The sequence below is a fragment of the Oncorhynchus kisutch genome, linkage group LG20 (genome assembly GCF_002021735.2).
Source record: "Oncorhynchus kisutch isolate 150728-3 linkage group LG20, Okis_V2, whole genome shotgun sequence".
Taxonomy (NCBI): domain Eukaryota; kingdom Metazoa; phylum Chordata; class Actinopteri; order Salmoniformes; family Salmonidae; genus Oncorhynchus; species Oncorhynchus kisutch.
In genome coordinates, this window is record NC_034193.2 from 19,088,847 (window position 1) to 19,102,799 (window position 13,953).

The 13,953-nt window shown below is 46.6% G+C and overlaps 1 protein-coding gene across 1 annotated transcript in view; it reads right to left on the reverse strand.

The window, feature by feature from the left end:
- Positions 1-521: 521 nt before the first annotated feature.
- The window catches only part of myo1d (myosin 1D), a 121,904-nt gene continuing 108,472 nt past the window's right edge, over positions 522-13,953 (reverse strand). The window contains exon 29 of the mRNA XM_031798980.1: positions 522-817. Coding sequence (XP_031654840.1) covers positions 661-817 — 157 coding nt within the window. The 3' untranslated portion in view covers positions 522-660. The remainder of the gene's footprint in view (positions 818-13,953) is intronic.

Genomic DNA, 13,953 nt, shown 5'->3' on the forward strand with positions numbered 1-13,953 from the left:
ATGCTCAACACATCCCACTTCACACCCTGTGACTAACCGACTAAACACTTCTCATCTGTGCCTCTGACACGGATTCTGTCCCTGAAATACACGGGACAACATTCTCTCCCGTTCTTGTTTCCAATGTGTACATGTAGGACTGTCTGTGAGTCTCTAGTCCAAAACAAAAGGGTAGTGTTAAAAAAAAAAAAAAATCCATCAAATCTCCACTTTAGATCCAAATAAATAACGAAATCTGATTCTAATCAAAATAAACCAAAGCTAGCGTAATATAAAACAATTAATGCCCCAACTAAACATATGAACTTGATATTGAAAAGTGAGGGGGAAAAATCTAGTCTTTGAATAATTATTGTTGTGCATGTGTGAGAGTCTGTCAAACAAATGTTTGTTTTTTGTGCATGTGTTAAACATCTTACATGTCCTATTGAATTTTGTTGTTGTTGCGTAAAATAAATACCCATTCAAAAAAGGTACACATTTGGCATGTCTGTCATTCTGAGAGCTCAAATCCTCCCATGCATCACGCCAAAACATCCACTCAACCAGTGGCGCTATCTAGTTCACAAATCAGCTCTATACCTAACATATATATGCTTCCTGTAGTCTTCATTTGACACTTGTCATCGTCACAGACCGAGTGGCCCCCGAGGGGCCCTTTTAGTTTCCAGGAACTGCCAGAATGTAACCGGAGCGGCTCTTAGTGAAGTCTGGCTGTGATTGGTTGATTTTGGGCTCCACAATGATGGTGCACTTCCTGCCGTTCATACTGCACTGGATGGGACTGGCGATATTCACTTGCAGCTTCCTCTTCTCACTGCAGAGAGAGGGAGAGAGAGAGAGAGGGAGAAAGAGAGAGAGAAAGAGAGACTTGTTAAGCATGTGTTGAACATGCATAGCTTACAACTGTTACATCAATATCAACAGAGAGAGAGAGTATGGTGTATGATGTTTGGTGTGTGTGCTCGTTCAAAAGGCTAAAGTCCTTTTTACAACAAAAACACTGATATGGTTCACTACAATTGAATGTGCATCCTTCACCATTGTCAATATTCCTCGTCATAATATGGACATGTTAGCGAACTGGATGCCAACGGGCATAGATATAGACTATAGAGCAAGGCTCTCCATACCTGTTCCCGGAGAGCTAGCATCCTGTCGGTTTTCGCACCAACCCTAATCTAGTGTACCTGATTGTAATAATTAGTGGATTGACCAGCTGAATCAGATTAGTTACAACTGGGGTTGGAGCAAAAACCTGCAGGAGGGTAGCTCTCCAGGAACAGGGATGGAGAGGCCTGCTATGTAGATTGACAATAGCGAGCCCACGCTAGGCTAGCCTATACCCCAGGAATGATCCCTGTGCCTGTACTGTAGGTACGGCTCACCAGCCGATTGGATTTTAGCGCTTGCCACATCTAGTGAAGGGGTTTCTGGCTGAATGGCCATCTTGCACTATTCCCTCTTTGAGAGGATCAATGAGGCAAATCAAAGATTTGTTGAGGGGGAAAAAAGCATTTGTGAGGGAGTCAGGGTGTGTAGGCAAACAGACGGAGTGTTTTAAAGTGTGTTTAAGAGCTGTAACTAGTGCTACAGTGAACGACAGCACCTGGGAAGAGAGGGAGAGAAATGCTTGTCTACGTAATCCAACTCTCATCCTGACACCATTCCACCATAACGACGGACGCTCGCATCATTTGTCAACAAAACATAATTCATGATAATACACTTGGTGACTCGTGGAAACGGCCGGAGCCAAAACGTCCACTCAACCAGTGGCGCTAAGTCTACAGAAATTAATCATCGTGACCTCGACACCCATTAGTTACGCAACAATGCCTAACAAACAAAAACAAATCACCTCAAACTACCCACGTCAGACTTCTGCATTATACCTACAGCACTGTAGCCTAGCAATGAGGGCTGCATCTGTCATGGCCGCCCATGCCAGGGCCAGCCAATAGGACAACAGCTCTGATGAATGCCCGGGCCTGTCTCTGGTGCTTTCACCACCTCTCTTTCTCTCTGTCCGTCCGTTCGTCTGTCTGTCTCTGTCCATCCGTCCGTCTGTCTCCATCCGTCTCTGTCCGTCCATCTGTCTCTGGTGCTTTCACCACCTCTCTTTCTCTCTGTCCGTCCATCTCTGTCCGTCCGTACTTCCGTCTCTGTCCGTCCGTCTGTCTCTGTCCATCCATACTTCCGTCTCTGTCTGTCCGTCCGTCCGTCTCTGTCCATCCGTAGTTCCGTCTCTGTCCATCCGTACGTCCGTCTCTGTCCGTCCGTCCGTCTGTCTCTGTCCGTCCATACTTCCGTCTCTGTCCGTCCTGACTTCCGCCTCTGTCCATCCGTACTTCCGTCTCTGTCCATCCGTACTTCCGTCTCTGTCCATCCGTACTTCCGTCTCTGTCCATCCGTACTTCCGTCCATCCGTACGTCCGTCTCTGTCCATCCGTACGTCCGTCTCTGTCCGTCTCTGTCCATCCGTCTCTGTCCATCCGTACGTCCGTCTCTGTCCATCCGTACTTCCGTCTCTGTCCATCCGTACTTCCGTCTCTGTCCGCCCGTACTTCCGTCTCTGTCCGTCCGTACTTCCGTCTCTGTCCGTCCGTACTTCCGTCTCTGTCCGTCCGTACTTCCGTCTCTGTCCGTCCGTACTTCCGTCTCTGTCCATCCGTACGTCTGTCTCTGTCCATCCGTCCGTCTGTCTCTGTCCATCCGTCCGTCTGTCTCTGTCCATCCGTCCGTCTGTCTCCGTCTGTCTCTGTCCGTCCGTACTTCCGTCTCTGTCCATCCGTCCGTCCGTCTCTGTCCATCCATACTTCCGTCTCTGTCCGTCCGTACTTCCGTCTCGGTTCTTCCGTACTTCCGTCTCTGTCCATCCGTCCGTCCGTCTCTGTCCATCCGTCCGTCCGTCTCTGTCCATCCGTACTTCCGTCTCTGTCCATCCGTACATCCGTCTCTGTCCATCCGTACGTTCGTCTCTGTCCATCCGTACTTCCGTCTCTGTCCATCCGTACTTCCGTCTCTGTCCAGCCGCACTTCCGTCTCTGTCCATCCGCACTTCCGTCTCTGTCCATCCGTACGTCCGCCTCTGTCCATCCGTACTTCCGTCTCTGTCCATCCGACCGTCCGTCTCTGTCCATCCGACCGTCTGTCTCTGTCTGTCCTTCTCTGTCCATCCGTCCGTCTGTCTCTGTCCGTCTGTCTCTGTCCGTCCGTCTCTGTCCATCCGTCCGTCCGTCTGTCTCTGTCCGTCTGTCTCTGTCCGTCTGTCTCTGTCCGTCCGTCTCTGTCCGTCCGTCTCTGTCCGTCCGTCTCTGTCCGTCCGTCTCTGTCCGTCCGTCTCTGTACATCCGTCCGTCTGTGTCCGTCCGTCCGTCCGTCTGTCTCTGTCCGTTTGTGTCTCAGGGGATAGCGTGCTAAGCATAGCCACAGGTCTGCTATCAGCTGCTATCTGCTCACTTGAAAGGCAAGCAGGGTTAAGTTTACAAACACACACACACACACACACACACACACACACACACACACACACACACACACACACACACACACACACACACACACACACAGCATACACATACCAGTGGAGGCTCCTCAGAGGAGGAAGGGGGGGACCATCCTACTCAGTAAAAATACATTTACAAAATAATAAAAATAAAAAAGTTTAGATTTTTAGAAAAAACTATACTAAATATATTCACATCACCAAATAACAAATAACTGATTAAAACACACTGTTTAAACACACTGCAATGAAGATCTTTTATTCATTTTTTCTTTTAATTTCACCTTTATTTAACCAGGTAGGCCAGTTGAGAACAAGTTCTCATTTACAACTGTGACCTGGCCAAGATAGAGCAAAGCAGTGTGACAAAAACAACAACACAGAGTTACACATGGAATAAACAAACGTACAGTCAATAACACAATAGAAAATCTGTATACAGTGTGTGCAAATGAAGTAAGGAGGTAAGGCAATAAATAGGCCAATAGTGGCGAAGTAATTACAATTTAGTAATTTACACTAGAGTGATACAGTTGAAATCAGAAGTTACCATTCACCTTAGCCAAATAGATTTAAACTCAGTTTTTCACAATTACTGACATTTAATCCTAGTAAAAACTCCCTGTCTTAGGTCAGTTAGGATCATCACTTTATTTTAAGAATGTGAAATGTCACAATAATAGTAGAGAGAATGATTTATTACAGCATTCATTTCTTTCATCACATTCACAGTGGGTCAGAAGTTTACATACACTCAATTAGTATTTGGTAGCATTGCCTTTACATTGGTTAACTTGGGTCAAAAGTTTCGGGTAGCCTTCCACAAGCTTCCCACAATAAGTTGGGTGAATTTTGGCCCATTCTTCCTGACAGAGCTGGTGTAACTGAGTCAGGTTTGTAGGCCTCCTTGCTCGCACACGCTTTTTCAGTTCTGCCCACACATTTTCTATAGGATTGAGGTCAGGGATATGTGGTGGCCAGTCCAATACCTTGAATTTGTTGTCCTTAAGCCATTTTGCCACAACTTTGGAAGTATGCTTGGGGTCATTTCCCATTTGGAAGACCCATTTGCGACCAAGCCTTAACTTCCTGAGTGGTGTCTTGAGATGTTGCTTCAATATACCCACATAATTTTCCATTCTCATGATGCCATCTATTTTGTGAAGTGCACCAGTCCCTCCTGCAGCAAAGCATCCCCACAACATGATGCTGCCACCCTGGTGCTTCACGGTTGGGATGGTGTTCTTTGGCTTGCAAGCCTCCCCCTTTTTCCTCCAAACATTACGATGGTCAGTATGGCCAAACAGTTCTATTTTTGTTTTATCAGACCAGAGGACATTTCTCCAAAAAGTACAATCTTTGTCCCCATGTACAGTTGCAAACCGTAATCTGTCTTTTTCATGGCGGTTTTGGAGCAGTGGCTTCTTCCTTGCTGAGCGGCCTTTCAGGCTATGTCGATATAGGACTCGGTTTACTGTGGATATAGAAACTTTTGTACCCGTTTCCTCCAGCATCTTCACAAGGTCTTTTGCTGTTGTTCTGGGATTGATTTGCGTGGTCCCATGGTGTTTATACTTGCGCACTATTGTTTGTACAGATGAACGTGGTACCTTCAGGTTTTTGGAAATTGCTCCCAAGGATGAACCAGACTTGTGGAGGTCTACAATTTTTTCTCTGAGGTCTTGGCTTATTTCTTTTGATTTTACCATGATGTCAAGCAAAAAGGCACTCAGTTTGACGGTAGGCCTTGAAATACATCCACAGGTACACCTCAAATTGACTCAAATTATGTCAATTAGCCTATCAGAAGCTTCTAAAGCCATAACATAATTTTCTGGAATATTCCAAGATGTTTAAAGGCACAGTCAACTTAGCAACTTAGTTGAAGTCTGAAGTTTACATCACAGGGTGTGATTTGGGGTGGGCATTCAATGTTTTGTTATCTACGATTTTGTATTTCTATGTTTTGGCCGGGTATGGTTCTCAATCAGGGACAGCTGTCTATCATTGTCTCTGATTGGGAACCATACTTAGGTAGCCCTTTTTCCCTCCTTTCTTTGTGGGAAGTTGACTTCGTTTAGGGCACATAGGCTTTGAGCTTCACGGTTTGTTTTTTGTAGTGTTTATTGTTTTGTTCAGCGTCATTTTGATTAATAAAAGAAAATGTACGCTGCACCTTGGTCCTATTCCTTCAACAGCCGTGACATTGGCTTTGGGGATGACCAGTGAAATATACCTGCTGGAGCGCATGCTACGGGTGGGTGTTGCTATGGTGACCAGTGAACTGAGATAAGGCGGAGTTATACCTAGCAAAGACTTATAGATGACCTGGAGCCAGTTGGTTTGGCGACGAATATGTAACGAGGACCAGCCAACGAGAGCATACAGATCGCAGTGGTGGGTAGTATATGGGGCTTTGGTGACAAAACAAATGGCACTGTGATAGAATGCATCCAATTTGCTGAGTAGAGTGTTGGAGACTATTTTGTAAATGACATCGACGAAGTCAAGGATCGGTAGGATAGCCAGTTTTACAAGGCTATGTTTGGCAGCATGAGTGAAGGAGGCTTTGTTGAGAAATAGGAAGCCAATTCTAGATTTAATTTTGGATTGAAGATGCTTAATGTGAGTCTGGAAGGAGTGTTTACAGTCTAGCCAGACACCTAGGTATTTATAGTTGTCCACATGTCAGAACCGTCCAGAGTAGTGATGCTAGTCGGGGGGACGGGTGCGGGCAGCGATTGGTTGAAGAGCATGCATTTAGTTTTACTAGCATTTAAGAGCAGTTGGAGGCTACGGAAGGAGTGTTGTACGGTGTTGAAGCTCGTTTGGAGGTTTGCTAACACAGTGTCCAAAGAAGGGCCAGATGTATACAGAATGGTGTCGTCTGCGTAGAGGTGGATCAAAGAATCACCCGCAGCAAGAGCGACATCATTGATACATACCGAGAAAAGAGTCGTCCCGAGAATTGAACCCTGTGGCACCCCCATAGAGACTGCCAGAGGTCCAGACAACAGGCCCTCCGATTTGACACACTGAACCCTATCTGAGAAGTAGTTAGTGAACCAGGCGAGGCAGTCATTAGAGAAACCAAGGCTGTTGAGTCTTCTGATAAGAATACGGTGATTGACTGAGACGAAAGCCGTGGCCATGTCGATGAAGACGGCTAGACAGTATTGTCTTTTATCGATGGCAGTTATGATTGAGCGTGGCTGAAGTGCACCCGCGACCAGCTCGGAAACCAGATTGTGAAGCGGAGAACGTGGGATTCAAAATGGTCGGTGATCGGTTTGTTCACTTGGCTTTCGAAGACTTTAGAAAGGCAGAGCAGGATGGATATGGGTCTGTAACAGTCTGGGTCTAGAGTGTCTCCACTTTGAAGAGGGGGATGACCGCGGCTGCTTTCCAATCTTTAGGAATCTCAGACGATACGAAAGAGAGGCTGAACAGACTAGTAATAGGGGTTGCAACAACGGCGGCGGGTAATTTTAGGAAGAGAGGATCCAGATTGTTTATCCCACCTGATTTGTAGGGATCCAGATTTTGCAGCTCTTTCAGAACATCAGCTGTCTGGATTTGGGTGAAGGAGAAGGGGGGGGGGGGGGCGGGGGGGGGGGCTTGGGCCAGTTGCTGCGGGGGTGCAGAGTTTTTGGCCGGGGCTGGAGTAGCCCGGTGGAAAGCATGGCCAGCTGTAGAGAAATGCTTACTGAAATTCTCGATTATCGTGGATTTACAGTAGCCTCAACACTCTCTGGGGTAGCACCATGCTGTAGCCGGAGGACAGCTACCTTCCGTCCTCCTCTGGCTACATTGACTTCAATACAAAACCTAAGAGGCACAGTAATTAAGACAACTTCCAGACGACGTCCTCCAACCTATCTGAGCTCTTGCAGCATGAACTGACATGTTGTCCACCCAAACGAAGGATCAGAGAATTAATCTAGTACTTAAATCATAAGCTACAGCTAGCTAGCACTGCAGCGCATAAAATGTGGTAGTTGACTCAAAGAGACAGAAAGACAATAGTTGAACAGTTTCAAATTAATTTCTTCAAAAACAAAAGAGAAGCAGCGTAAAGAGAGACATAGCTATATTTGGTATTTTTTTCACTTTAATTTACTTCGCTAGTTAATGCAGCTAGCTAATTTAGCCTACTCAAATACCCGGCTCAAACCGAGAGGAATGCTATTTATGTTGGATATCCTTAGCCAGCTAGCTAACACGGAACCTCTTCCAAGTCAAGGTAAGCTGTCGGTTGTATTAATCTATTGCAATCGGGGCCCGCTGGTGTAACTGCTAAACTGCTTGCTGTACACTGTACTGTGTGATTTGCCTAATAGAAACATTCGTTTTCAACTGCTGGACTAATGATTACACCCTAAATCAGCGAGATGCAGGCTAGAGTGTGCAAGGCAGTATTGAATGTGCCACTGTTTTGATTCTCCAATTTGTTTCTTGACATGTGCACCGTTATAAACCTTCATTCAAAGGCTAGGTTGTAGAAACCTCATGATGGGTATAGGGAAAATTTGAGTATCATGTAGTAGCCTAAACCTATCGATTTTACATTGAGCTGGGTGAATGGGATATGAATGAGAGTCATCCAATATGCTGTAATAGAAATAAAGCCATGCTCATAATTTTTTTTTACATCCTCCCTAATCTTAAACAGCACCGACCGCCACTGACACACACAGACGTTGCATAGAATATGTGTATTGGGACATCTTTATATGTGGTTAATACTAAGAAACGCTTAAGAAATGTAATATCCATTGTAAAATCCCTGTGATTCTGGTAGACGAAAATGCTACGAAAGCAAATCAGTCGACTGTTGACGTCACATCAATCCAATACTAAGTGACCAGTCTTAGTCGAGTTATCTCCCCAGGGGGACACTCAGACACTACTGCCTCTCCTCTCCTACTAGAAAAAAAGCCTTATTTCCTACTCTCTTCCCCAGTAACTGTCTCTTCTCTGACTTATGAATCCTCTACCTCAGCCTCTCTGAGGATAAAGTGGAAGAACAGGAAGAGAAGTAGGGAATCTTCTTAGAGGTTGGGGACCGACAGGGCAACCTATCTGCATCCACGCAACACCGCTGACTCATCCTTTTAGGAGTGTTTTTGTCTCGGAGCCAAGCTCTCCTGTCTCCTGCAAAATATATGAGAACTTCCCATACTTAAGAGATACAGGTAAAGTCACTCAGCAAAGCCACTGTGGCTTGCAGAAGACTCTGGGCTCAGGATTAGGTTAAATACTGAGCAAAAATCTAAACGCAACATGCAACAATATTTATGATTTTACTGAGTTATAGTTCATATAAGGAAATCAGTCAATTGAAATAAATTCATTAGGCCCTAATCTATGGCGTTCACATGACTGGGCAGGGGCGCAGCCATGGTTGGGCCTGCGAGGGCATAGGCCCACCCACTTGGGAGACTGGTCCACCCACTGGGGAGCCTGGCCCAGCCAATCAGAATGAGTTTTTCCCCACAAAAGGGCTTTATTACAGAAAGAAATAGTAATCAGTTTTATCAGCTGTCCAGGTGGCTGGTCTCAGACGATCCCGCAGGTGAAGAAGTCGGATGTGGAGGTCCTAGGCTGGCGTGGCTACAAGTGGTTTGCTCTTGTGAGGCTGGTTTGACATACTGTCAAATTCTCTAAAACGACGTTGGAGGCGGCTTTATGGTAGAGAAAAGAACATTCAATTCTCTGCGAACAGCTCTGCTGGACATTCCTGCGGTCAGCATGCCAATTGCACACTCCCTCAACTTGAGACATCTGTGGCATTGTGTTGTGTGACAAAACTGCACATTTTATAGTGGCCTTTTATTGTCCCCAGCACAAGGTGCACCTGTGTAATGATCATGCTGTTTAATCAGCTTCTTGATATGCCACACCTGTCAGGTGGATGGATTATCTTGGCAAAGGAGAAATGCTCACTAACAGGGATGTAAACAGATTTGTACACACAATGTGAACGTTTTAGAGAAATAAGCTTTTTGTGCGTATGGAACATTTCTAGGATCTTTCATTTCAGCTCATGAAACATGGGACAAACACTTCATGTTGCGTTTATATTTTTGTTCAGCGTAAAATAATTGATATGCGTAGGTTATATTTAGACCATTTAAAATCTTATCTGAGAGACTTTAAAGTCCCTTTCAATGTGCTATGCTGGGAAATACCTATCAAGTTAACTAACAACAGAGGACTTGTGACGCAAATATGGGCAGATTACTGAAAATCTGGACAGTGCATGTGAATAGACTGTCTGTGGCAGAGACAAAGACAGACCAGATGCTCAACAAGAGTGCAGGTTCTATGCCAAGAGCAGCACGCCTGCCCCGAGGGAGGGGCTCCATAGGGTGCTGTTGATGTGGATCGGAGATGGAGAGAAACCCCCACTGTTCGCCTGTCAGATCGAATTTCCCTGCTTTCCTTAACAGCAGTTCTAAAATTAAACCCGCCGCCTCCTCTGATCAATACTGAGATTGTGTGTGTGTGTGTGTGTGTGTGTGTGTGCGTGTGCCTTCACTGACATTTTCAACCTCTCCCCGACCGAGTCTGTAATACCTACATGTTTCAAGCAGACCACCATAGTCGCTGTGCCCAAGGAAGCGAAGGTAACCTGCCTAAATGATTACCGCCCCGTGGCACTCACGTCGGTAGCCATGAAGTGCTTTGAAAGGCTGGTCATGGCTCACATCAACAGCATCCTCCAACACCCTAGACCCACTCCAATTCGCATACCGCCCCAACAGATCCACAGATGACGCAAACTCAATCGCACTCCGCACCGCCCTTTCTCACCTGGACAACAGAAACACCTATGTGAGAATGCTGTTCATTGACTACAGCTCAGTGTTCAACACCATAGTGCCCACCAAGTTCATCACTAAGCTAAGGACTCTGGGACTAAATACCTCCCTCTGACACTGGATCCTGGACTTCCTGACAGGCCGCCCCCAGGTGGTAAGAGTAGGCAACAATACATCTGCCACGCTGATCCTAAACACTGGGGCCCGTCAGGGGTGTGTACTTAGTCCCCTTCTGTATTCCCTGTTCACCCACGACTGTGTGGCAAAACACGACTTCAACACCATCATTAAGTTTGCTGACGACACAACAGTGGTAGGCCTGATTACCGACAACAATGAGACGGCCTATAGGGAGGAGGTCAGAGAACTGGCAGTGTAGTGCCAAGACAACAACCTCTCCCTCAATGTGAGCGAGACAAAGGAAGTGATCGTGGACTACAGGAAAAGGCGGGCCGAACGGGCCCTTATTAACATCAACAGGGCTGTAGTGGAGAGGGTCGAGAGTTTTAAGTTCCTTGGTGTCAACATTACCAACGAACTATCATGATCCAAACACACCAAGACAATCGTGAAGAGGGCACGACAAAACCTTTTCCCCATCAGGAGACTGAAAAGATTTGGCATGGGCCCCCAGATCCTCAAAAGGTTCTACAGCTGCACCATCGAGAGCATCCTGTCTGGTTGTATCACCGCCTGGTATGGCAACTGCTCGGCATCTGACCGTAAGACGCTACTGATGGTAGTGCGTACAGCCCAGTACATCACTGGGGCCAAGCTTCCTGCCATCCAGGACCTAATAGGCAGTGTCAGAGGAAAGCCCATAAAATTGTCAGAGACTCCAGTCACCCAAATTATAGACTGTTTTCTCTGCTACCACACGGCAAGTGGTACCGGAGCGCCAAGTCTAGGACCAAAAGGCTCCACAACAGCTTCTACCCCCAAGCCATTAGATTGCTGAACAATTCATAAAAATCACCACCAGACAATTTACATTGCCCCCCCCCCTTGTACACTGCTGCTACTACATGTACAGATTACCCCCACCTACATGTACAGATTACCCCCACCTACATGTACAGATTACCTCAACAAGCCTGTACCCCCGCACACTGACTCGTTACCGGTGCCCCCTGTATATAGCCTCGTTATTTTTATTCTTATTAATAATTTTTTATTTTAGCCTACTTGGTAAATATTTTCTTCTTCTTGAACTACACTGTTGGTTAAGGGCTTGTAGGTAAGCATTTCACGGTAAAGTCTACACTTGTTGTATTCGGCGCATGTGGCAAATAAAGTTTGATTTGATATGGAGACAGTATGCTCATGTGTTTCTGCTTATTACTATTGTCTGTGGGAGAGTGGCTGGGGGTGTTGAGACGAACCAATGGCCCACATGTATCTGATAGATAGCGAACTCCTCTCACATATTCAACACCCAAGCCAAGCGGCCAATCCCCAATCCAGTCTTCCACAACAGGAGCAAACATAATCCAGCCCGAGGAGGAGGTATAAGGAAGGAGGGGGGGAGAGAAGGAATAGAAATGGTGGATAAAAGGGTCTCTACAGCCGTAATTTCCACCTCAACCATCCACCCTATCCCTCCCTATGGATCTGCATCCACTCTCTCACACGTCTCCCATGTTCCCCGCCAGCTCCAACCTATCCCTCCCAATGGATCTGCATCCACTCTCTCACACGTCTCCCATGTTCCCCGCCAGCTCCACCCTATCCCTCCCAATGGATCTGCTTCCACTCTCTCACACGTCTCCCATGTTCCCCGCCAGCTCCAACCTAGACATCCCACTGGATCTGCATCCACTCTCTCACACGTCTCCCATGTTCCCCGCCAGCTCCAACCTAGACATCCCACTGGATCTGCATCTACTCTCTCACACGTCTCCCATGTTCCCCGCCAGCTCCAACCTAGACATCCTACTGGACCTGCATCCACTCTCTCACACGTCTCCCATGTTCCCCGCCAGCTCCAACCTATCCCTCCCAATGGATCTGCATCCACTCTCTCACACATCTCCCATGTTCCCCGCCAGCTCCAACCTAGACATCCCTATGGATCTGCATCCACTCTCTCACACGTCTCCCATGTTCCCCGCCAGCTCCAACCTATCCCTCCCAATGGATCTGCATCCACTCTCTCACACGTCTCCCATGTTCCCCGCCAGCTCCAACCTAGACATCCCACTGGAGACGAAGGGAAAAGTAAACACACCTCTTTCAGGTCGCTAATGGTTCTAGCCAGGCGGCACGGCGGGTTTAGAATTGTCCTTCAGTCACGTCACAACAGAGAGAGTGATTCATAGTTCAAGGCAGTTCCGCTGGCATCGGCGGCACTACAGGTCAGAGAGAGGTGGTTAGTGAGATGATGTTGGAGTGCTTTACAGTTGAAGGTATGAATATAGAGTCTAGGTGACTCAACTGAATTTACAACAAGGTCGCCATTAGCCAATGCTTCCACTGTCTCGCCAAATCACACCTCCTCTCTTCCAGCCTTTTCTGCCCCAAAACATCCAATGTGATATTAAACCACAGATAAATCAACAACAGGAAGCAGCAACAAAAAACAGCTCAAATGCAGGAACTCCAACCCTTCAAAACAGCCCAACAACCATTACAATATTTAGTAAGCTGTGAGAGTGCGGATATCTTCCTCTCCTCCTCTGTGTCTCTTTCTCCACCATTTATTTCATGAAAAGAAGAGCTATATACTCTAAAATGGGGGAGATGACTAAGTAGGTCATTTAAAAATGTCTTAGCAGCAAAAAGTCTATTGATCAATGCGCCCTGAACGTAGAGAGGAGGAGAAGAGGAAGAGCACAACCAATCTGAAGGAAAGAGAAAGAAAGAGGGAGGAAATGGAGACACGAGAGAGACAAGCACACAATAACACACAATAGCACACACACACACACACACAAAATAGCACACACACAATAGCACACACACACACACACACACACACACAATAGCACACACACACACACACACAGAGAGAAAGCAGCCTAGCACTGCCAAGGAGTGTTGATCAAAGCCACTGTAGCCTAGGTCAGCTAACTGCCTAATGTACAGTAGCAGTGGAGGGAGGGGTCAAAAGGCCTTAACTGTAGAGATCCTATAATGTAACTCCACACTCTTAATCATGTGAGGCGGCAGGTAGCCGAGTGGTTAGAGCATTGGGCCAGTAACCGAAAGTTTGCTAGATAGAATCCCCGAGCTGACAAGGTAAAAATCTGTCGTTCTGCCCCTGAACAATGCAGTTAGCCCACTGTTCCTAGGCTGTCATTGTAAATAAGAATGTGTTCTTAACTGACTTGCCAAGTTAAATCAAAATAAATAGTGGAGGTTCAGCTGGTCCTGAAGGACACGTGTGTTGTACCGCCGTTCGTTACAACCTTCGCTGACAATAAGGTTTTATTTAATGTGCTTCAGAGTACATGATATGAAATAGGAATGCATTATAAGAGCACAGCAAATTCTTATTTACAATTGTGCGCCGCCCTATGGGACTCCCAATAACGGCCGGTTGTGATACAGCCTGGAATCGAACCAGGGTCTGTAGTGACGCCTCTAGCACTGAGATGCAGTGCCTTAGACCACTGCGCCACA